The sequence below is a fragment of the Myotis brandtii genome, unplaced genomic scaffold, assembly GCF_000412655.1.
Source record: "Myotis brandtii unplaced genomic scaffold, ASM41265v1 scaffold493, whole genome shotgun sequence".
Classification (NCBI taxonomy): Eukaryota; Metazoa; Chordata; class Mammalia; order Chiroptera; family Vespertilionidae; genus Myotis; species Myotis brandtii.
In genome coordinates, this window is record NW_005368827.1 from 3,237,347 (window position 1) to 3,264,048 (window position 26,702).

Below are 26,702 nucleotides of genomic sequence, written 5' to 3' on the forward strand. Positions count from 1 at the left end.
TATGAATTAACATTCCCAAGGATCACTAAATCCTATTTACAGTTTTGAAAATAGTGTAAGGCTTTTATCTTATAAACTAGAGGCCCAGTGCACAGATTTGTGCATGGGGGAGGGGTCCCTCAGCCTCGGGGGATGTGACAGTGCACCAAGTGGCAGCATCCAGGAACAAGTCTGAGCCAGAGCTGGGTACCACGCCACTCTCCCTCTTCCTGGCCCACTGCACCTGCCACCACTGTTCTGTAGCACTGCTTAGGAGTCAGGAGAGGCTCCTGCCACCACAGCTTTGCTCGCCAGTTGAGAGCCCAGCTTCTAGCTGAGCGGTGCTCCTCCTGTGGGAGCCCACAGACCACCAAGGGGCAGCTTCTGTGTTGAGTGTCTTCCCCCTGGTAGTCAGTGCGTGTAACAGCAACTGGTCAACCAGTCATTCTGGTCATTCTGTCGTAACGGTCACTTAGGCTTTTTATATATATACTAGAAGCCCGTTGCACGAAGATTTGCGCAATAGGCCTTCCTTCCCCTGGCTGCCAGCACTGGTTTTCCTCTGGCACCCGGGACCCAGGCCTTTGGTCCGGCTGCAGCAGAGAAGCCAAGCCTCGAGTGGGCATAGTGACACCAATTTGCATGTTTCCTTTTTTATTGTGTAGATATATATATATATATTTTTCTTTATTGATTAAAGTATTACATATTTCTCCTTTTCCCCCCATTGACCTCTCTCAGCCACTCCCACCCCCCAGCATATGGTTGATCTCTTACCCCCTCCCCTCTACCCTCCCTTGCCTTCCCTCTGAGGTTTAATGGTCTGTTCAGTGCTTCTCTGTCTCTGGATCTAGTTTTGTTCATCAGTTTATTTAAAGTTATAAAAAATTTATTTAGCTCTTCAAAATGAAAAGCATGAGCAATATAGTGGCTTTTCTGTCCTGTCTTTAGTTTAGTGAATTGAATTCTTACTGAACAGAATATTATATTATTGAGGCATATTGAATACAATGCTGTAATATTGTAAAACACATTTAAATGAATATTTAATATCAAATGCTGAATATAGTTTATATAATATGAACTATTTTCATTACTATCTATGAATTTTTATATGCTTTTGTATGTTTTTTTCTATAAGCCAGTCATTCTTTTTACTGAATCTAAATTTCAACTTTATAATTATATTCAGCTTCTCCTACTTGCTCATCAAGTGAATATATATGTGCCAGCGGAGGATGTATTTCAGCATCTTTGAAATGTAATGGAGAATATGACTGTGCTGATGGTTCAGATGAGGTACAATCTATCATTTGATTAAAATCTCTGAATTACATGAATTAGATTTAGGAAAGCAAATGTAATAAAAATAGAGGAAAGTGACAGAATCTTGATTCTTATCTGTCTAAAATGCTAGAACAAGTACATTAACTACAGTAATTTCAACAAATACCTGAATTTTAATGTTGTTTATAGACTAAATCCCGTTGTCATTTGCAGAGGTTACATTCATTCAATCAAAATGAAAAAGCCCACTGTGTGGTCAGTCTCCAGTAGTGTCAGCTGCATGCTTCTTTTGCTTGTGACTGCATGTTATCATTAATAAAAACTACAGTGCCCATTTGTATTGGAACAGATGGACTGTGTGACTGAATGTAAGGAAGATCAGTTTCGATGCAGAAATAAAGCCCACTGTGTTCCAATTAGATGGCTGTGCGATGGAGTTCATGACTGTGTGGATGGCAGTGATGAAGAGAACTGTGACAGAGGTAAGGTATCCGTGTGTGTGCGTGTGTGTGTGTGTGTGCGCGCCTGCCATGAGTAGAAACAACAGTTAAGGCGCTGTGCAGAATATATAGTATGCTAGAGGCAGAAGATAAGATCATTAAGTGCTGATGACTCTTTCTAGTTTCATTACATAATAGCCTGCTCTAAATAAGCAAAATCTGGATAATTTTCAGGTAGAGTATAATGTCAGTCTTTGTACAATGACGACAACAAAATTGAAGTCTCTATCAAGTACTTGCCAAGAGCACATCTTTGGACTAGGTGCTGGGTCAGGTATAGAGATACTAGAAGAAAACAGGTAACATAGCAGCGAAAACCATTATTACAAAAGCATTTTCAGAGTACATTTGTCTACCACATTGCTTGCCTTATTCTGAATGAATAAAAATAACATATTGCTACATTACTATATTACACATACTAATATGCTAGATCAGTGGTTCTCAACCTTCCTAATGCCGTGACCCTTTAATACAGTTCCTCATGTGGTGACCCCCAATTTCATTGTTACAAATTGAACATAATTAAAGCATAGTGATTAATCACAAAAACAATATGTAATTATATTATGTGTTTTCCGATGGTCTTAGGCAACCCCTGTGAAAGGGTCGTTTGACCCCCAAAGGGGTCGTGACCCACAGGTTGAGAACCGCTGTGCTAGATCTATATAGGTTATAGATTGTGCCCAGATTTCCTTCTTGACATGTGGTTGAGAAAATTGCCTACACTTTTTGTCAGTCTGGAAGACAACTTTGAGTTTTGTAGTATATTATTTTCCAGCTATGTGAAGATATTTCCTGACAGCTAACAGCTTTTAGTTGTAAGTCACCACAATAAAATCAGTGATTATTACTACTTTAGAATTAATGAAATGAAAAGAAAGAAATTGTGTGGTGAAGCTTATAATGACCATAAATTACATAAGTCTTGTTATTTTTGTAATGTTAAATATATTATTAAATGATGGCTTTTTTAACTTGCTCACAGAAGTCTCTCAATAAACTTTATTTTTCAGAAATATTTGGAACATCATCAACAGATAATATCAGATATTGATATAGGTTGTAAGGCATTAGAACAGACACTCAGGATTTGTAGAGTATAAATGTATCTAAATGATTTACTCCTATAAATATCTATTCATTTGAGAATAAAAATTCTTCTACTTTCTCTAATATTAGTTCAAACCTTTATGATTTGCTCATATCTGCATCCTAGAACCTGATCAAGAATTATATTCAGCAGAAGAAAGCCTAGCTCTCATTTGGAATCTGCAGTGCATTACAGAGAGCCATAAAGGTTAAACTTCCATAGCAGTTGTTTCTACTTTTGGTTAATTTCTCATCCACTTTCTGTAACTGGTCACTCTAGAGCCAGAAAGCTGTGTGGACAGTCTGACACAATCTTATGTAGTCTTTTATGTGAAGACTTTAGAGAAAAATTTAAGTTATTCATCTTTCTTCCATTTCATAACAGTGTATTTCTTTCTCCCATTGTTTCTTGCCTGGGCTCATGTAATACTACCTAACTGTTCTCCAATACATCCTACTCAGTGCTACCAGGTTCATCTTCTTTACATGTAACTCAGATTATGTCAGTCTTGACTCAGTCTTCTTCCTTTCTGGTTCCATACAAATAACTCAACTGGCAGTCAGATTTCCATAAGAATGATCCCATTTTATATCCCCAGTCTTATATTCTACTAGAAGCCCGTTGCACGAAGATTCGCGCAATAGGCCTTCCTCCTCCTGGCTGCTGGCATCGGTTTTCCTCCGGCACCCGGGACCCAGGCCTTTGGTCCAGACGCAGTGGAGAAGCCAAGCCTCTTCAGTCTTCAGTCTTCAGTCTTCACTAAAAAAAAACCTGCATATGCAAATTAACCCAACAAAGATGGCAGCAGTTAATTTTAGTCGCTCTGATTGGCTGTTGGGCATAGCAGAGTGACACCAATTTGTATGTTTCTCTTTTATTAGTGTAGATTATTTATTTTTACATATAATATATCCTAGCCAAACTGGAAATAGTCAGTATTTCCAAGTGGGAAATATTCTAAACATCCACATACTTTTCAGCATCTTCCCTGATTCTTCTGCTATTTTCACCATCTTAATAACTCTGCCAATAAAAATTATATCTGTCCTTTCAAGTCCATCTCAATTACCACTGTCTTCAACCCAATTACAGTCTTTTTTTTTGGAGTTTCCCCAGCCACTCTTTGATTGCATTCCTATTAATTCATTCTTCCTTCTAATATAATTATTTCTGTATCATTTGAATGCATCCCCTGTTGAAATGTGAGTTTCTTGATGTCAACAATTACATATGCAAACAGAATGAGGAAATACATTTCAAGTCATGATATTATTATGTACAAAATCATAGAGGTGAGGGACAGTTTAGCAGTTTAGGAACCACAAGTAAATGAAGATTTATACTAGAACCTGGATTTAATATTAAACCTAATGAAAAGTTTTCCAAGGCTCTTAAGGAATCTTCTTTTTTTAAAAAAAATATAAAAAGGAGAGGGTGATAATTTTGTACTATATAATAGTGCAGATAATTTACCAAAATATGAATCTAGTTTCATTTCTTATCTACATGAAACTTTCTGTGCTCATTTTTTTCCCATGATATCAAATCCAACCACAGTGAAATGTCCCCAAGAACTGTAGGATTATCTGGAGAGAATGAAGAGGGTACAAGAGTGAGGAGAGCAATCTTATCAGGATTAATCTATTTTTTAAGTATTGGTTTTTATAAAAACTGAACAATGGAACTCAGGTTAGAAAGTCAAATGTTACATAAAAAAATTGAACATTATAGCATTTCACATCTGAGGTATCTCTCATATTTAAAACTATTCTAAACGTTTAAGCTTATTGAATTAAAGAATTGAGAACCTTTAATTCAATCACTTATAAATGTGTCAAAGTTTCCCTCCCTTCCCTATTCATGCCTTTAACTTTTCTTGAGTGTTAGTTGTTGTTTGTTTGTTTGTTTTTCCACTACATAATTAAATTCCAATGAAGTATCTTGGTGGATAAAGCATTTGATCCTGTATGGATGTACCTTCAGGCGTGACAAAGTTCAGATTTCTCGTATTTAATTTACTTCCAGGAAGTGGTTTAGGTTTGGATAAATGTACATCAAGGCATTGAGGAAACAGAACGCCAGAACTAACTCCTCTGCTGCTAAATCCAACTTTCATTCATCTCAAATCTGGACCTATGAGCTGACAGGGGCTAAGTGTTGAGGGCTGGATAAACAGAATATTCTTCAAAGTGAATTAGTTTTACTGGTTTACTTTAGGAAAACTAAAACCCACAATGCTATGGAATTAGAAACAACATCTATATTTTAAAAGGTAAAACATGTTACCTCAAGGAAACTTAGTATTTGCTTTGCCCTGAGCTCCCAAATTTTACTCCTTATAGCAATTTCTGTGGACAAGATTGAGAGTTGTTCTCTTTAGTAATCACCTTAAAATATGTAAGCTACTTATGTAAGTTACAAAATATTATTGTATATTAAAGTTTCTGTCAGCCCAAATTGAGATGAGAATTCTAGATGCTTAGTTTCTGTAGTGACGCACTTGTCCAGATTTTTATGAACCTGCCAAGGGCTCCCTTATATTTAGACATAAGTTGTTAATTAATAAATACTTTCCATTGTCTAATAATCTCCTGTTGAGCTGATCAAGAACATGACTAAGAAACTGATATTATAATTCAGATAATCTCTTTTAAAATACCTGGTACACTTTTTTGTTGTTGTTTCTGTGTGCTTCATGCCAGTTCAAAAAAAGCTTTTAAGTTATATAAGCTTTTAGGATGCCATGGTAGCCACCATGGTGCATTTTTTGAAATGCCAATTATTTATGATACAATAGGAAGCCTTTAGTAAGTTATCACAAAACTTTTGCCTTTCCGTTACAAGTATGATTTTATTTTTATGTCTCTTCTTTTTAATAAAAGAGTGGCACATCCAACATTCCCATGGGGAAAATTATAATGTTATCTAATATACTTTAGTGAACTCATTTTTTCCTTTCAGCAATACTGATGTGCTACAAATAGAGTTTTCTAAAATAATCTGAGGATATTGAGTTCACAATTTTTTTTGAATTTAACTCATTGTACATTGGAACATGCAACGAGATTTAATCACTAGAATCTTATTTTGAAAGAATACAACCCTTTTTTATATTCTATGAATTTTGGTATTGAATTAAGCCAAGAGTCATTTAAATTTTATTTTTTTTTAGAACTGAAGACTGTGCAATTTATCTTTTTTATTGTTGTCAGACAGAATTGGTACATAGTAATTTATTGCATGGGTTTTAGTAATTTAAATTATTTTAGATTAATTTAAATTAATTTTAAATTATTTTAGATTATTTAGATTGAGTTAGGGCATTTTAGAGCTAAAAATTGCAGAGTTTGAAAGAAAGGGGCATCCCAATGCCAGAGGTCTCACATGATAGTAATCACTTTAGTGTCCTCGACCAGGACCTGCCTTTATATGTATCTTAGAGTATGTTAATCGAGTTTGTTAGTCCTTAGAAATGTCAGTGTAAGCTGTACACTTCTGTTGAGATTTTTCCCCAGAAAATATTACAACTGTTCTGATTCATATCACTATACATTCTTGTTCTCAACTTCAACTATCTAAGATTCTAAGATTCTAAGCAATGTACCTATGTTTCTTTAATCATCTCTCTCTACCATTATGCATATCAGATTTCTAATAAGTTGACTTTATTTCTCACCTTATACTTCACAGCAATCATAAATGTTGATCTTCTTTAAACATCTGACCACCAAATTAACAAAGCCACCCATACCTGTGCCCAGCCATTCCTCCTCCCTTCTATTAAAATGGAAGACTTCTCTCCCCTCCAGTCTAAGGATATTCTTTTCATTTTGCTATAAATATTAATTTTTTTCACACTTTCTGAATTTTCAAAGAACTCATAATATCAATTACTCTCTCAAATGTAGCTACTCTAAGTCAAGTTATCATCAGTTATTTTCTGGGTTGCTGAACCCCTCTTCATTTTTTTCCCTCCAATCTTGGCTTTATCCCTCACTATCTTGGTTTCCAAGTTCTCCACACTGTAGCTAGAATTTTTCTCCCTCACTATCTTGGTTTCCAAGTTCTCCACACTATAGCTAGAATTATCATTCTAAAAGTTCAAATCTGATTCTGTAATTTCCTAAATTAAATCTTTGCTACTGGAAGTGAATTATTAGAGATCTGTGTGCAAGTCAAAACTCAGAACAAGAGCTATTTGACCTTCATAAGACTAGGCTCATTATTCACTCCAAAGAGCATCCACAGTTGAACAATGCTTCATCCTAGGTATTTTGTAGGCTTGCAAGAATGAGCACTATTACTCCCCAACCCTATGTCTAAATGAGCATATCCTTTTAAAAATATGTTATTACCTTCAATCATCAAATCTAGCCAGTGTATAAGCTATGTTTCTTATGTATGAGGTTTAAATAGATAAAGCATTTCTCTGAGAAAAATCTTATTAATCTTAATTCTAAATTCCCATTAAGTATCTTTGTGTTGTTTCCCCATGCATAGCTTTCAAATATGAACTTATAAATTACTTTAACCATACCTCTTTTGTAACATATGAAGACATTGAGTCCCAGAGAGATTAATGGACTTGTCCAAAGCAAAACAATGGAAGTTCCTAACTCCCCAACTATTGCGGTTTCTACTATGTATCACTATATACATAGACATATAACCAAAATTTATTAATACTTTGGGTCCTTTGCATGTGGCAAGTGTACTCAATTTTGAGTTAGAATATCCTTCTAGTCTCAATGCTTTCTATTTAATTGCAAAAAAGGAAAACATTTTCAAAATTAAAAATAGAGTACTTTATTGCATAATTATCATGAGGATAACTCTAATATTTCAACACATTGCCAATTTTTTATTTCTATATAAAATTATTTTTCTATGACAACACAACCTTTTTAGTGGTTAATCTGTTTTCAGTGATTCAGTTTGTCAGTTTTAGATATAGCTAAATTATCTCCTTTTCTGTGTCTTTTCTTTCCAGAACAATACAGTTCCAATAATGAAGGTTAATACCATTTAAGATCTAAGTTTTCTTATGCTCAATAACATAAAAAAATATATGAAAAGGAAGATAATTTAGATTTCAGAAAACTTTCTTTGACCAGATATTAGTATTATTTTTAAAAAAATATGACATACATGAGGGTAATACCAGATTGCTTTGAAAAGTAAACCTATAATATCTTTTTTAAAAATAGTTTGGACACCTCATATTAGATAGAAAAAAAAAAAGAACTGAGAAACTAGAATCTGTGCTAATTAGCAGAATACATGTTTTGCTGACTGGCTTTAATTATGCTATATCTTTATGTTTGTTTGTTTGTTTTTAATAAAGGAGGAAATATATGTAGAGCAGATGAGTTCCTTTGCAATAATTCCCTTTGCAAACTCCATTTCTGGGTGTGTGACGGAGAGGACGACTGTGGAGACAACTCTGATGAAGCCCTGGACTTGTGTGGTGAGGCATTTCATGGCTCTAGCTTGCTCTCTCATCTCCCGATCTAATGCGCCCGCATGAATCAGTGAAGTGGTGAAGGGACCCACAAATCCTGCTGCCCTGGGTTAGGTAGATAAAGTGTAACCACAGATACAGCTTTTGTTCAAGTAACAAGAGATTACCCTGTTCAAAGTTTATGACTTTATGGAGAGCCCTCTTAAATCTGAACTTTCACATGTCAACACTGTTCACAAGATAGATATGGTCTGCCTGAGAGGATTTAGAGTAGTTGACCTTTGGAATTGAGTAAGGTTCATCTAAGGACTTTGGCATCATATCAAATTGGTACTTTAGCCTAAAACAATTTTCCTTTGACAGATAAGTACATGGAAAAAAATGTGATTAATAAAATTATATAGTTCTACATGGCTCCCACTACTGAGGCTGAAGTTGTTGAGAGGCATATCTAGTATATCTATATTTATATCTATCTGGATAAATCTATATAAAGATATCTCTCTTTAGACATACGATGCACATGTTACACAGATAAGTGAAATAGGAGCTATTTAATATTTAAATCTAAAAATCTTAAATAACTTCCAGGGCCAGGAAATGGTTCTCAGTGACATGCCACACAGCTGCTGGAAAACTTGTAAAATACATCTACATTGATTCTCTGGATATTTTTTAATTCCCTCAGTCATTGGTACCAACATTGAGTCAAACTATTATGTGCTGGAGACTGTGCTAAAAAAATGGGATTTAAAAGCATGAGCACATGGTCCTTTTTACAAGGAGATATTTTGTTGGATAAATAATATTTTCCATACATTATATTTCAGGCACTGGTAGAATTAAGTAAAAGGTACAGACAAGGCAGTGAGAATAGGATGAACTCTGCTTAAAGGGAAATTCTATCTTCAGAAAGAAGGAATGGTTTCTGAAGAGTCAGGGGAAAAAAGGTTGCATAAAATGTGAAAAAATTAGTTTTTGATAGGAGTAGAGACTCATTCTCTGTTATTAAAATGTTTGAAATGAGTTGAATGAATTGATTGACTCTGTGTCGATGTGCAGTCATTTAATTAGACAATAACACATTTTCCATCCCTTTATTTCTACTTTTTTTGTGTGTGCCATCAGAAGCATATTCATATATAGAATGTGGAAGATTGGTGTTGTAGGGAAGTTTGAAAGGAATGCAAATTTGAATCATTATAGCAAAGTGAAAGAGAGCGACATGGCTAGATATATGTATAGGATTTTCAAGTAGTATTCAGGGCCCATCTGCCATTGATACATATTCATATATCTTATATCAGTTAGCCTTGTGATATGATCATCTGCAACATTCCTGAACTTCCCAGATGCAGACCATGGAATAGCAGATGGTTTACTCATCTAAGTTTGTTTTAGATAACTAAGATTAAAAAGAGGGAAAGGCCGGAAAATTCAGATTATTTGAACAAAAGTGAGTTTCTAAGTGAGTGCTTGGAACAGTGTCCAACATATAATAAGTTATCAATAAGTATTTACCCAATGAGTATATTAAGAGATGAAACATGGAAGGTAATACCATTAGAGATGAAAATAAATACAAAAGAAGGCAGTGGAAAAGAGGGAAAAGGTAGATGTATCAATGGGCTAAGGCTGAGGTTTCAGCTTTATGTTTCAGCTAAGGCTGAAAAAGTGTCTTAATGAGACTGCTTGAATTTAAAAGTTGGAAAAATAGCAGATTATGATCAGAATTTGGAGCATTCGAATTAGTGATTTTGTAAATGAAGGAATTGGAGGAAATATCAAATTCAGCTACACCATCCTATCTAATAATAGACAAACATGGTAATTGACCATACCTTTGCTATGCCTCCCATTGGCTAATCAGCACTATATGCAAATTAACCACCAACAAAGATGGTGGCTAATTTGCATACTGCAGGCAGGGCGGGACAGCGCCATCCCACCTGCCATGCCACCAACCAGGCCTGCTATCTGCGACCCGGGGCAACGGGCATCCGGACATCCCGTGTGTGACCCGACCTGGGGCGGCACCCCAACCCCCGGATCGGCCCTGCCATCTGCCACCCGGGGGCGGGCCTAAGCCAGCAGGTGGTTATCTTCCGAGGGGTCCCAGACTGTGAGAGGGCACAAGTGGGGCTGAGGGACACCCCCCTCACTCCCCTCCCCCGCCATTGCACACATTTTTGTGCACCGGGCCTCTAGTTTATAATAGTGCTCCTATCTGCAAGCAACACAAACTGTCATTGGCTGAATTTTTTTAAAGTTTGTTGAAGTCTTTCAATGTCCACAGCCTTCTTAGGGGAATGGATAGCCTAAATAGATTGAATATAAATACTTTAGTTTGAGAAACTTAAAGAACTAAGAGGTCCACTCATTGGGCGGTTTGCTCATTTGGATGTTGAAATCACCTAGGATGTGGAATTAATTTGGAAGAAAGGTAGGTACTACAGTCTTCAGTGAATTAAGGAGAGTTTGATGTTTATGAAGTTGATGAGAAAATAGCAATAAGAAAGAGGTATAATCAAATTCTTGACCCTCAAAATAGCAGTTTTTGTTTTAGTTTATTTTTAAAATAGAATGTGAAAAAATATGGTAATAAAATTCCGGAAGCTGTAGTAGGAAACTAGGATATCTTCAAACATGAAATAACATGAGGTTTGAGCAATTTAAGAGACATTCCTAAAATACCTATAGGGAGGAACTATGCTTAGAGTAACAAGCAGATTTTAGTTAAAGCGAGGAGGTCAGCAAGGAGGATAGGGCATATTTAAGGAGCTAATAAAGTAGCATTGCTACATGTCGGAGTACTTACTCCTTGATCCTGCTCGACTACACCAACTGTGAGGTGCACAGATCCTCTGCCAGGAACTGGACCTTCATGAACACCGGGTATGAGATGGAGGAGACATGAGAAGTCATCGCAGGGACATAAGAGAGACTTTATTGTAGACCAAGTAGCCATTGCTAACCAAGGAGCCATCAGGTATAACAGTTCTTCAAAGTAGCCTTACAAAGCAGCAGCCACAGCCAACAGGAGCCCTTGCTAACACAGCAGCCCAACGAAATAGCCATGCACCGGCTGGTCAGCAACACATCTATATACCAACTCAGACAAAAGAAGCTTCTTGCCAAATAGTGACATCAATATTCGGGTTATAGAAAAGTGCACCTGCACAGTGCATGCAGTAAGTTTGCTGTTTACTTGCTTTTGCACCTGCATAAGGCAACTTGGCCTTGAACCTCTGGTGTACACTGATTAAGGTTCCCACACTCAAAGATTAAGAGTGATAAGAGATAAGTCTGTAAGAGTGGCATGGATAAGGTAATGATACGTCTATTATGCCATGTAAAATACCTCAAATCTTATTCTGAAAGTGATAGATAAGTCTAGGAGAGATAATTAGATTAATGTGTTCGGTGGATTGTTATGGTGGCTTTTGGAGAATCTTGGGTTAGGCAGTAAAACTGAGACATTTAGGGTTCTACTAAAGTCCTGTCAGAGATAATAAAGAATTGCTCTATTGTGATTGTAACTGGTATGCATGGAAAGAAGAGGACAAGCTAGGGGACAATATCATCTGAACTTGTTGAGTAATCACAGTCAAAGGACAATGAGAGGAATGCATTTAGAATAATCCCAGACAAATGGCTATGATGGGCCACTAATAGAACTATGGAAATAGACAAATCTTATGTTTGGAGAGAAGGGATTTGAGGAAAGAAGAGAAGGAATTGAGTTTTGAACTTGTTGAATTTAAGATTTCCATGGGAAAGTTCTATAATTAATTGTGAAATGCTATAATTGGATATCAAGTTGCAAGTCTTCAGGGTATAGAGTCAATGAAAATGTCTAAGCAGAGAATTCAAGAGTGAGAACATGAGGGCATCAAAGAGAGAACCCTGTAATATTCTATGAGGATGAAGTAATATTCTATGAGGATGAAGAGTTATTATAAATGTTTCCTACTTCATGGGTGGAAGTCTTTTGAAGAGATAGTGATAGAAAGGGACAAAAATAGAATTCCCTGGCTTCCATTAGTATCTCTTGTTCTCTCGTTCTCTCTCTCTCTCTCTCTCTCTCTCTCTCTCTCTCTCTCACACACACACACACACACACACACACACACACTAAAATGAATAAACTGCCTATCCTGGTCAATATGGCTCAGTTGATTAAGTGTTGTCCTGTGCACAGAAGGGATGCCAGTTTGATTCCCAGTCAGGGCACATGACTGGGTTTTAGGCTTAATCCCTGTTGGGGGTGTGCAGGAGGCAGCCAATCAATGTTCCTCTCTCTCTTCCTCTCTAAAATCAATAAAAAACATATTTAAAAAATGAATAAACTAAGATCACCTTATGTGCCTCAAATACATAACTACACATTTGTTTGACATAGAGGAAGAAGCCCAGCTATAGTATTATTGAGGTTTTTTTTGTTTTGTTTTGTGTTTTTGTTTTGTTTTTTTCACTGAATGGCCTACTTTCAGTTTTGGGCCTGTAACATATGCTTGCTGAAGCTCCATGTGGTGTGAAATTGCTCTTTTAGATAGTAAGTGTCCTGCCATGTTGTATAAACCGAAGGCATAAATTAATTTGGTACACCAAGTGAAGGCAGCTAAGATAAGGCATCTGGAAATGAGACCATGAAATTTGTCTCTTTTTCTTATTTCATTCAACATTTCAGCTGTGCTCTCTTTTCTGTAGTTAATATAAATAACTAGGATCATAAGCTTCTATTATCACGCATTTTTCCTTGTATCTACTTGTAGGCAATTTCCATAACAAAAGATATTCAGAAAAGCTAGATTATGGATTTGAAAAGAAAGAAAAACCTAAAAGAAAGACGAAAGATGAATAGTTGTTCAAAAGTCAGTGTATCCAATGGAGCTGCTTTGTTTGTTTTTGTTTTGCTTTCAGTCAAATTTCTTTGCCCACCCACAAGACCTTACAGATGCAGAAATAACAGAATATGCCTGCAGTCTGAGCAGATGTGCAATGGGATTGATGACTGTGGGGACAACTCAGACGAAGATCACTGTGGTGGTAAATCCATTTAATGTGAAATAATTGATTAAGTGACAGCTATAAAATAATAAAATGATTTTAGAGCTCAAAAAATTTTTTAAAAGGTTTCATGTGTATGTCTGAGGCTAGTTTTTTAGACACTTGATTATCTGACAGAATATGAAAATAATCTGCTAACATTTTCTTTGCATAGTAGCACTGTGCAACTTAATCCAGAATCTCCACTCGTCCATAAATCTCCTTATAGGTACTTTATTAAGGAAAATACTGTGTAAGAGAAATAACATAGTGGTTTAAAAATGTTCTGTCAAAGATCTCCTTGGGTCGGAGTGGGCTTATATTGATTGAATGTATGTGCACTCAATCCCTTTTTCACAATTCTGAAATTAAAAACTCTTAAATCAAACGTTATACTGAAGTATGTGTCAAAACTGGTGACAAATACTGACTTGATCTGGTCTGTGGTAGTTTATAGTGCTTAAAAAAAATCCCACTCAGGATTATATTCACACATTTTCCTGTGGAAATATGGTGGTATTTACTATAAGGTAAATACACTGCTATATTATAAAAATCAACAACATTTCAGAAATTTTAAATTTGGCCCCAAGAGCTTCAAATAAAAGATTGTGGACCCATGTGTTTTTATAGTATTTAGTAAAATCTTGGACTTGCTATATTCTCAATAAATTTGTTTTGATTTGATGAAATTCCAATTATTTTTAATGACCTTGTAGGTAAGCTTACGTATAAAGCAAGACCTTGTAAAAAAGACGAGTTTGCTTGCAGCAATAAAAAGTGCATACCCATGGACCTCCAGTGTGATCAGCTGGATGACTGTGGAGATGGTTCGGATGAACAAGGCTGCAGAATGTGTGAGTTTGTTTTCTTTTCAAGTGCCGTGGCACACAAGTTTAATTCTTGCTTTCTTATGAGCAAATTTATTTTACTATTCTGAGAAAAATATTTCTGTTCAAAATGTGCTTAAGTAATACCATTTGTTAAGCTTTAACCAAAGCAAATATGGACATCACTTAAGGTAATATCTGAAATTGTGAGGTGGGAAAGGCTGATTTTGCTATGAGTGACTTTATTGGAACTGTAGCTGAGAACTCAATATTCAAATACAAATTTGACGTTCAGCAAAGAAATCTATATCACTTAATATTTTAGTTTATAAAATATAATGTTAATACTTTTTTGAATTTTATAAGCATTGATATTTCTTTACTGATGATAAAGGTCTTAATAATTTTTCAATGTTTTAAAATTTTAACCTATTGCCAAATTATTCTTAGAGAAACTATCATTATTTTATTCAATTAGAGCGCTATGATAATTGAGCTATTAGACCTTGACTATTAAGCATTTTGTATTTAGATAATGTTTGATATTTGATTTTTTATATTAAGAAAGTGGTTGAATTTAAGACCATAAATTAAGGTTAGTTATAAAAGCCACGATATACTTTCTAATTTTGAGTCTTTTATTATTTTCTTATTTATGCATCTAAGTTGTTCCTCACTGGCTGATGAAGCAACGCACATCAGGATACGGCTACATAGCTCATCCATAGTATAATTCCACTTGTGTAATTTAATTAATTGTAAACTATTCAAGAGTTAGTGGGGATTAATAATGCTTACAATTTTGATAATGAGAGTTCTCATATTTCTCAATAATTTGAGTTGTTTAGGCAAAATAGGGATAATTTAATATTATCCCTATAATATTTTGTCTTTATTTAATTGCATTCTAAAATGTTTTCCTGGATGGGAGATGAAGCAGTGAAATGATAACAAGTATGTTTGGAATTACATATAACTCAAAGTCCTTCCTAACCTGTATTGCAGCCCAAGACCATTGGAACATGTTATACACTCAATCCTCATATGTGTCCCTGTAAAAGTTTAAGAACTGCTGGTTGTGCCTACCTGCTCGAGTAACATGTATATATGATTATGTCCCTGAACACTGAGTTTAGCTTAAACAGAAATGGCTACAACTCTAGGTAGTTTCTAGGAGATGTTTTGGTCATTAGAGAAGGATGCAGAACTCGTGCATCATAATATAGTAAAGAGAGCTTGTCATTAGAATCATTTATTCTTTTTGAAATTTTATTTTTATTGTTGAAGGTATTACAGATGTGCCCTTTATTCCCCATTGACACCTTCTAGCCCACACCTGCCCCCACCCAGGTGTTCACCACACTATTGTCTGTGTCCATAGGTTATGCATATAATTTTTTTGGTTAATTTCTTCCCACCCACCCAACCCCAAGACATAGAAGCATGGAACAGACTGTCTAATCTAAAAGAATCATTGATTATTGACTTCCTTTTGGAAAGTAGTTTAACTTGGTAACAGCTGCAGGCAGTTTGGTCTAAACTACTTCAGTGTAAATGAGTTCAGTTTTTATCCTCTTCTTTACCTTTAATAGAGAAGAGGGCTCATATGGAGAGACCATAATTTTATTAATTCAAAAAAGAGTCATCTAGGGTAAAATACATATAATTTTAAATTAAGAACAAAAGTAAACTCCTACTTCAGGAATTACAGCTATATTAGTTTTGATCATATTTTTTAATCCCAGCTCCCAATGAATATACCTGTGAAGATAATGTGAATCCATGTGGAGATGATGCATATTGTAATCAAATAAAAACATCTGTTTTCTGTCGCTGTAAGCCTGGATTTCAGAGAAACATGAAAAACAGACAGTGTGAAGGTATAGTACATTCCCTCAACAGCTTGCTCTTAAATCTTTAGGTTATAAAAGACTCCCAAAGCTGCTAAATTGGAAGATGACAGGGGGATTGATTTTCATCAAAATGGTGTGTATCTGCGGGTTACCAGTTTACTTATGAGAATGAAAGTCCCTGGGGTCAAGAGCCTGTTTGTTTTTACTGCTAAGCTAATCATCTCGGAGGCTACAGAGCCTTGTCTGTAGCTGATTCAGACCTCCAGGAATTTCATGGTGGTGTTACAATTCTGTTTTGAAATGCAAGTAATGGAATTGCTGGTTCAGGAACCATTGCAGAATTAGAGGCATTTCATGAAAGAGCATGTTTATGATAACCCATTTCTTTTCCGTTGTGGCACTTTCAGTAATGCAATAGGCAATTCACTTCTAGAGAAGTGTGGGCTTTTGTCCTAACACCATGTACTTTGTATTGCCAAGAGGTGTCTTTTAAAATTCAAAGACGGGATTTAAATAAATCTCTGTCAGCTTACTTGAAATCATTTAAAAACTGAGCATGTAGGCTAGGCAGAATCTCATAGTAAGTTATATGTAAATATAATTTAAATCAGGCTTTAACTATAGAGTCATGAAATACCATATGCACTTTCTGCAAGTTTCTTTATTAAAATTTGTATTATTATGATTAGAACCATACCTAAATCATCTGTCTGGCTTATCCAGGATAAATTCAAATCTTAAAATGCTTTCACCTACCAGCTTCCTTTACTACTGTCTATGTTATTCTTGGGTTAAAAAGGGGGAGGGGAGAGTTAAATAACGTCAATCAAAACGGAATTATGGAAATAAATTAATGAAACTCAGTCCATAGGGAAACAAGTGTAACCATGTCACATTTATGTAAATTTTGAGTTATATACTTGTTTGGATTTTTCATGACATGTTATTTTTCCATTAACATGGAACACTGAAAACTGGCAACTTCTTCCTTTTTTTTAAAAAAGAAAGCAAATTATTTCTCATGGCTAGAATATTTCTTGCTTTTTAGAAACCCCACTACACATATACTACATACATTACAAGCACAAAATCTCTTCAAGATTTTAATATCAAGTAACATTAATTAGTTCACATTTATTTGGGCTATGTTTCTTGTATATACTTACAAATTTAGAAATCCTATTCTGAAAATTTTCATTTTTAGTTATATTTCATGGCAAATATAACCTGCAAGTTCCAGTCTGGTTTAAATTGCTATGGATCCACTCAAACTTTTGTTGTGCAAATGAACATTTTAATTCTAATAAAATTTGCATCTTTATTTGATAAATGAGGATTTAACATAAGGAAAAGCAGTTTTGACTTGGTGTGAAGGAGGCGATAGACATTACCTTGATTTGTAATCAAATTAATTTAAATTTGTGCTCTTTCTTTATGTGGCTCCAAAAAAATAGCTTAAGAAATGGTTATATGATGTCAAAGCCAACACTCTTCAATTGGAATATCTAAAGGAAGGGTGGGGAACCTGTTTCCTGAGAAGGGCCATTTGGATATTTTATAACATCATTTGAGGGGCATACAAAATTATCAACTTAAAAATCATCCCTGTATATTTGGTCAAACATTTAATTCGTTTACCCCCAATGCCTCAGCAGGGCCAGACCAAATGATTTCAAGGGCCTTATATGAGATCCATGTGCCAGACATTCCCCACCCCTGGTCAAAGAAATAACAAGGATAGCAGAATAGCAGTAGAAATGGAATGACAATGGCTGTGTGCAAGGCACTATTCTAGATATCGGCCATATGTGGGATTCCTCTGTCCATCTGCTTCCAAAGCTCATAAAACAGGCATCTTTGTAGAGATAAAGAAAAATGCTAATCCTGGCCACCACAGGGCCATGTGAGGGAACTGAGGCTTTCTTAAATCAAGCACATTTTTGCATATTTTGATTTCCTGTAAAAGGGAAACCATAGTATCAAGTAACTTACTGTTTAAAATCACAGGTACCAAACAAATAAAAAATATTTATAGTAACAAGTCTTCAGTGATTAAATGCTGATAATATCTATTTTCCTTATCTCATTTCTCTACTTTTCAAACATAGAATGAGCTGTCATGAGAGTGCTTAAGTTCTCCTCAAGGTATCATAATAGATACAACAGAATCAGAAAGCCCGGGTGTAAGCCTGGGCACAGTCATTTACAAGTGCCACTACCATACCCTTTGGAACATTGTTTAGTGCTAACCAAATGATAAATATTACTGTGATTATCCTTAAGTTCTCTAATTCAAGGGGAGGACTTGTATCACAGATTTATTACATAATTAGGACAACTACACGTGATAAAAGGAGCCTAGGAATTAGTCTGATTGAAAGCAAAAAAAGAGGAAGAAAAGGAGAAAGTAGATAATTCACCATAATCAGCTGATGTCAATCCTGGCCTTGCGTAAGCCATTACAATCAAAGGCAGGTGCTAAACCACAGAATATTGCCTGTGATCTATTGATTTATTACTTATGATATTTATGTATTTATTTATTTATTTATTTACATACGCACCCAGCTTTTGTTTGTTTGTTTCACATAGCCCTTCTTGTTACATAGACACTGCATATATATGAAACCAGCGGTATATTAGAGATATATCCATATCTTCATTCTCTTCCAGGCATTATGCAAAATGTTGGCAATATAAAATGAATAAATCATAAATTATGCCCTGAAGAACTTACAGTCAAGTAGGAGATATGAATATATAAGAACATACCTGCAATATAGTGTGAACAATACTGTAAGAGAAAAACATTAAAACAGCAGAGCACAGAAAGTTTGGGATGGATAGTCACTATTTTATGTTGATGGAGATGAAGGAAGGCTTCGCATTAGGTAGATCTTGAGAAATGAGTAGAAATTATGTGCATTAAAGTGGGAAAGGACATTATGGGACAAAGGAACAAGTATATGATATGTGCAAAGATATAGTTAGGTAATTAGAAACAGGCTTAAAAGGAAACCTTGAGATCTGTTCATTTGAGTAAATGCAAACACTAGGGGAGTTTAAAATGGATATTTCAATGTTTTAAGTGGACTAACAAGCAATGTACAAACAACTTATAAATTATTATAGTGAAACTATTGTTAAAAATTATCATTGCCTAAAAAATTACAAAAGTCACAGATAAGGCTTTGAAAGAACAATAACAACAAAATAGAAATAAGTTAAAAAAAATGTCATTTAGAAATGTAGAAAGAATGGAAGTGCTAATTGGGGTATGATGATGCTATTTTGAGTTCTTCTTTACAGATGTTAATGAATGTTTGGTCTTTGGCACATGTTCCCACAAATGTATAAATATGGAAGGATCGTATAAATGTGTGTGCGACCAGAATTTTCAAGAAAGAAACAGCACCTGCATAGCAAGAGGTAAGGTTATAGCCATTATTTCAAAGCTCGTATAATTTTGCTATATATATCTTATGGTGAAAAAAAGGTTCATGTTGTATTTTAACAATAGTTTCATGCCTGATAATATTAAATGTCTATATTTAATAATGATTAATTTGGCCAGTTGGTTTATTATTTTTACTTAATTTAATTTTGGATGGTTTGTAGACATGACAAACAGTTAACTGTTAAAGTCATTTTTGTGCTTGAATCATTTTGTCAGTAAGTGTAAAAGTATAAAAGCAAATGTGATAGAATAGGAAAGTATTTTCTTTATGGTGTACTCTCTGTGTATTTAGAAATTAATACACCATTGGGATAAAAATAACAGTTTAGCTGGTTTGGCTCAGTCAGTGGATAGAGTGTTGGCCTGCAGACTGAAGGGTTCCAGGTTTGATTCCGGTCAAGGTCACATGCTGGGGTTTCAGGCTCGATCTCCAGTAGGGGGCATGCAGGAGGTGGCCGATCAATGATTTTCTCTCATCATTGATATTTCTATCTCTCTCTTCCTCTCCCTTCCTCTGTGAAATCAATAAAAATGTATTTTAAAAAAATAGGTTAAAGGTTAGCAGTATAAGGAGAATGGAATTTTGAGTAAGAATTTAAAAGGTTTTCAAGTAAAACTGTGCTTTCAAGTTCAGATTGCCTCCACTTAATAATATCATTTAAAAAAATCTTCGTTGTTGAAAATATTACATGTGTTACCTTTTTCCCAAATGGGGGAATAATATCATTTTAATTAATGAAATGACAGTTATGAATCTGGTGCTCTTTTAGGTATGGATTTTAATGCTCATATGTTTTGAGTAAATAATACTATAACTTAAATATTGGTAGCTGCAGGGTATGATTGCACAATGTTAATATGATAGTTATTGTAAGAGGAAGACAATGTGATGTAGTGGATCAAGGATGAGCTATGAGTTACATGTACTTTGCCTGGGGAAGTTATTTAACTCTGAGCCTCAGTTCCTCGCCTGTAAAATGGGAATACTAATACCTATACCTACTTCCCATGACTGTTGTAAGAAGAGGAGAAAAATTGTGAAAGGCTTAACGCAGGGTCTGCCACATAGTATCCTTTCACTAAGCGAGGGCTCCTAAACTTAGAGAGCTGAACTATGCCTTGTGAATAATGATTTTTGTAAATTTACAGATATTAAGTATGCCATTCAATCTTACTTTATGGTTTCATTGATATTTTAATTAATAATTTCAGGAATTACTTTAGGGTTTTACTTGTCTCAGGATAAACATAACATTAGTACAGTAGTGTAGGTGTAGAAACTTCGGGCTAGAAAGTTCCGCTTAGCATGATTCTAGGTAATATTGAGATGATGACACTTTAATATAGTAAATACTGATATCTTTGTATAATAAACATAAAAGAATATTTAGGATACATGAATATTGGAAGAAGAAGGCTCTTCATATCTTAATCATCATTTCTTAGCCTAAGTTAATGATCACTCAGGTGCATAAACTAAATGCTCAGAAATGTTTAAAGCTTAATGAGTACACAATATAACATCTGGATATTTAAAAAGCATTAGAAAATAATGTATCATGACTTGCCCAAAGAAATCCCTCTTTATACAAAGGATAACTACTAAAAATGCCTAATCTGTACTCAGAAGGTAAGTTTTTGCCCCTAGAAAAACCTACATTAATTACTCTTAAACATAAGTGGTGAAGATTAAAAAAACAGTATAGACTTGATTTTTATTGAATAAGAAACTGTTTTAAGAATAACAATTCAAGATAACTTAATAGTATAAGCATTGCTTTTACATTAGTTGAAATTTACTTTATTTTTGTATTTTATTATAATAATCTCCAGGCTCTGAAGATGAAGTTCTCTACATTGCTAATGACACTGATATCCTGGGTTTTATATATCCATTCAACTACAGTGGCGATCATCAACAAATTTCTCATGTTGAACATAATTCAAGGATAACAGGGATGGATGTATATTATCAAAGAGATATGATTATTTGGAGTACTCAGTTTAATCCAGGCGGGATTTTCTACAAAAGGATCCATGACAGAGAAAAAAGGCAAGCAAACAGTGGCTTGATTGTAAGTAAATAACATTGAATATTTGAAGGTTCACACCTTCCACCTCCGTGTTTTATTTTAATCTATTAATGATGGTGTCTGACTATAGGAGGTAACACATTCAATGATTCCTCCCAATATTTTCTCTATATAGAAATAAAACATATCTCTATTCATTTTTTCTCATAGCTGCATATAAATTTATTTTAATTGAATGCTATCATACCTTTGTTTTAATGAATTTGACAGTTATATAAGAATGATAACAAATAATAAACAATCCTACAATATTTAATATTTTATAGTGTTTAAAAATGTATTATGAACATGAGGGTTTTTTTTTTTAATCATGAGATAAGATTGCACCATTACTTCATTTTTGTTAGAGAATAAAATGTCAAAATATACAGGTATAATTATTTCATTTTTAACACTATGAGAAATATACTTGTATTCTAGGGCAAGAGAACAACTCCATAGTGTAAGCATTTTTTCTGACTTTTGATAACTATATTTCAGGAAACCTCCAAAACAGAGCAATATTGCTTGCTAGTATATGATGGACACATTGATTATCATGGTTATTCCTTCTGAGGAAAATAAACTAGAACATTTTTTTTAGATTTGTGGTTGTAGACTACCCTCTTTTTGTTTTAGGGCATGTCAATTTGTTTTAGGGCATGTCCATTTATTTTTTGAAGTAACCTTAGAGGAAAAAAATGACAGATAAATCATTTTTATTGGGCCTGGCCCATTGTCATACAACCAAAAAAGTCAAGTGCTATCACATTAGGATGTAATTTAAGCTTTGTATTTCAAAAGAATCAGAGGTACCTATCTGGAAGTCCTCACTACATTTCCCAGTGGTATCTACCACAAAGATTTGAACTACATGAATACCATTTGAAAGAATTCTGGGACATATTTTTTTTAATATATTTTATTGATTTTTTTACAGAGAGGAAGTGAGAGGGATAGAGAGTTAGAAACATCGATGAGAGAGAAACATCGATCAGCTGCCTCCTGCACACCCCCTACTGGGGATGTACCCGCAACCAAGGTACATGCCCTTGACTGGAATTGAACCTGGGACCCTTCAGTCCGCAGGCCAAGGCTCTAGCCACTGAGCCAAACCGGTTAGGGTTGGGACATCTTTTTTATCAATTGTAGATAGCAATAAGCTGGTTTTAAAAGAAGCAATATTATCTGTCGAACTCAGGTGAGATTAACTGTAAGTAAAAGTTCGTATTTATCAGAGTTGTTGCTTCAGTTCTTCCTGTCCCAAACAGAATCTTATCGCTTTAGTCCTATTAAGAACAGCTCTAGGAGAGAACCAAGAAATTTAGTAGATAACTCTGCCTTCCCCATCCCTCACATATAATCTACTTCCTCTTTAACAGACCAAAGGCAGACTAAGAGTCTTGGCTAGCTTTAGCTTTTCTTTATCTCTAAAACAGAAGTCTGCTTTGCAAAAACATTGTTCCTACGGTACCATTTCATCTGTTATTAATGAAGTGATAAAGAACATATCACTTCATTACAATGCTTGGGTTTTAATTTTGTTTCAATTGCTGACTAGTCTCTTAGCTTCTCTATATTCTATTGCATAAAGTTTATTGAGGGATATGTATGTTAATTATTGTTAACAGTTTTGGGCACATAGTAAGAACTGTCTATATACTTGCTATTAAAAGGATGATGATGATGATGATAATGATGGTGATAATGGTGATGTTTTTGATGATAATTGGCAAGGAAGGTGTTCTCTATGACACATTATCATATTAAAATTATTCACAACTTACTCTTGTCTGAATTTCATAGCTGCTAAAATACATCTATAATTAATTTCAATATGAATTTTTAGTGAAAATGATTTGATAATTGTTTTAGTTTTGTGCTTGGAGAGATTGATGATCAGTGTCCTCTAGTGAACAGAGTTTATTGTAGATCATGAGGCCAAATTTATTTAATGTTTGGCAACTAAGTTTTTATTTTTATACATACAAACTATAAATGTGTATATTTTATTGGTATATTGTATATTTATTTACATCCATATATTTTAAATATTTTAATCTTTATTTTTTAATGTGCTATAGAATATTTTATAGCCAGTGGCAAAGCTACAGTTTAGCTTTTGTCCAGTAGGATATGAAACTTAATTTAGTCTTTTAATGATAGTAATTATTTGTGTTATATCATCTAGAGTTTCTGTTTGTTTGTTTTTCCTCTCTTCATATACCTATGCATGACTAACAGTATTAACTAGGAAGAAAATTGGATAACAGTAGAGTACATTTTCTAAGGGTCTTTATGAGTGAACTAAATGTCATGCTTATAAGGTTTCAACCTCTGAGCCATGAGTTTTAGCACCATGTTCAAAGCCATTAAGCATTCCATATAAATTTCAACCTATGCATTCTTTTTAAAACAGTACTTAAGGCTACAGTAATGAAGGAAATTATTTAACTTTGCTTCCTAAATCTTTTTTTGTAATTATCTCTATATTGTAAGTATGGAATAAAGCCACCTTAATTTAATGAGCAATGTGTATTCTAGAGTAATTAAATGACTTACCTATATGCAGCTATAATGTGACCAAATTTAAACTTTAACTTAAAAGACTTGTTACATCTTTGAGTCTCAGCTTACTCATTTGATAAGTAACTATAGCATTGGAGTAGACCATTTCTAAAATCCCTCCTAGAAAGTAAATATATATGATTTCCAAAAGATGTGACATAGTTATGTCTATCAAGTTATTACCTGGACGATTTGTATTTATTCCTCTAAAATCTATCTTGTGTATAGATAATTGATTTTCTACCCTTACACAGTACTCTGCCATGTATTGTATTTGCTCTTTTATGGACACCATCTAGTCATCTATTAGTTTAATGAGCATGTGATCTGTTTCATCGAAGTGTTGATACAAATATTAAATGATACTTACGTGGGAATTACTCACTCCTTGGAAAATAAAACTAAAGACTTTTTTTCTAAGCTGAATATGGAACATTGATTTCTTTTTCTGAATCAATAGGTTAAAGAAAAAAATAAAATTATGCATACATTACTTATAACCAATTTTCAATTAACCAAATGGGAGGAGTTAGACATGTGATAGCCAAATGTCTTGAAAGCATATTCATAGACATTGAAAATTTTGGAATATTTCCTTCCATGTAAAGAGTAGGAAATATGTTATATCAGATACCAGAGGAAGACTACTCAGACAACTAAATGTTTACTGAAGTCCATTCCAAAGAAAGGTAACATTTAATATGATGTGGGGTTTTGGAAGTCATGAAGGGAATATTCTTCTGTAGTCTCTGAAAATGGTTGCAATACTAATTATAATTACAAATTTAAATTTCGAATGCAGACTAAGTTATTTATACATAGAAATGCTTATGATTTTATAACCCCCAGGGCTATACAAAATGAATGATTTCTTTTCTTTAAGAAAATTAAATAATTCAAAACTTAAAAGACTAACATGATTCAATCTATATGTAAAGTATAATGAGATTTCTGAATTTGAATTTTAGTAGTTGGAACAGAATATGATAACATTATGCTACAATTGAACATACTTTATGGCAATTTATCATTTCTAGTATGAAATGCTGTGCAGCAAAGTACATGATGACAAGCACTATAAAGTAGGTCAATGCTTGTAAAAATGCAAATGACGAAAAATATAGATTAGATTCTTACCATTAAAGAACTAAATATTCCTGAGCAAAACAAATGGTTCATCTGATATACCTGATTTGTGAAGTGAATATGAGATACTATATTTGGCATACTCTCTATTGTGCAAAAGAGAATGTTCAGAATGCACATGCTTATAATTTTATCCATTAATAATCATATTTTTTCAAAAAGTTTATTTGAACTTTTTTTCCCCCTGAAAATCTTTTCACAAAATATCCTGTTAGCTTTACTAGGTTTCAATTTTTAATTGGAGTCCTAGCTAGAACCTCAATATATGCACAAACACATGCACACACACATGTACACTTGAGTGAATAGATGTACATATGTACCCACACTTAAGAATGTGTGTATGTGTGTATGTAGCAAAATCTTCAAAGTATTATTTTAGGACATTTAGATAAAGTGAAAATTGATAGTTTCTTTTTTATTTTTTCTTTATTATTATAAATTCATCGTAACCATTATAATTCTAATTGAAACTGTCTATACTTGCATAGCAAGAATACTTTTAAAACCATCTGAGTTTATTCAAACTAGTCCACAACTACAATAATTTATTATGATTATTCTGGAAGAAATCTAAAACTATCAGATCATTACATTATTGCCATTTTCTGTTGTTGATTGCATAAGACAGACATTGAACAATAGGTACTCATTAAAGTTAAATTATTCTGTAACAGTTATATCAATATTCAAAATTGTACTGAACATAAATTTTATATGGCTATATAAAACATATGATTATATAATTAATAATCCTGAAGAAACTATTGATTAGACTATATAGTATTTTAAGGAGAACCAGGCAAGTTTTATTCATTTCCAAAGCTTTATTTAAAGGTTTCTATTTATTAGGTTTGGTGCTGGGTTCTCAGGATACAATAACTATAACAAGAGTCTTGTTATTGTGAAGGTTAGATTCTGGGGAACAAAGACAGAGTCAAGTAAATGTATAAGTAAATAAATACAACAAAATTCTCATTTAAAAAAGTATATTGAAGTAAATAAATAACGAACTAAGAAAGAAGCACTCAGATGTTGTAAGTATTCTTTGTATGGGATGTTCAGTAAAGACTCATGGGAAGAGAGGAGATTTGAGCTAGACCTAAGAGGAAGTAATGTCATTTTATTATATCTAAGACAACTAACTAGCTTTTTTATGTAGAGAATGGATTAGGTGTAGGGAAAGCTCAAATAGATACAGACCACTTAGGAGGATTGTGTCTCAAGTTAGAAATATTGGTAAGTTACACTATTATAGTCTCAATGGAATGGAAGGTAGTGAGTAGAAATTTAGCTAAGAATGTTTGCAAATAGCATGAATGTGGAAAGTGAAAATAAGAAGGACTCAAGGCTGGTACCTAGATTTCTTAATTATACAACTTAATGGGTCCTGAGGATACTAAACTT

The 26,702-nt window shown here is 34.0% G+C and overlaps 1 protein-coding gene across 1 annotated transcript in view; it reads left to right on the forward strand.

The window, feature by feature from the left end:
* Positions 1-26,702, forward strand: part of LRP1B (low density lipoprotein receptor-related protein 1B) — a 1,756,854-nt gene that overhangs the window by 1,617,447 nt on the left and 112,705 nt on the right. The window contains exons 70-77 of the mRNA XM_014548045.1: positions 1,172-1,278; positions 1,616-1,748; positions 8,204-8,326; positions 13,244-13,369; positions 14,089-14,226; positions 15,945-16,079; positions 19,362-19,481; positions 21,343-21,584. Of these exons, the coding sequence (XP_014403531.1) occupies positions 1,172-1,278; positions 1,616-1,748; positions 8,204-8,326; positions 13,244-13,369; positions 14,089-14,226; positions 15,945-16,079; positions 19,362-19,481; positions 21,343-21,584 (1,124 nt within the window). The remainder of the gene's footprint in view (positions 1-1,171; positions 1,279-1,615; positions 1,749-8,203; positions 8,327-13,243; positions 13,370-14,088; positions 14,227-15,944; positions 16,080-19,361; positions 19,482-21,342; positions 21,585-26,702) is intronic.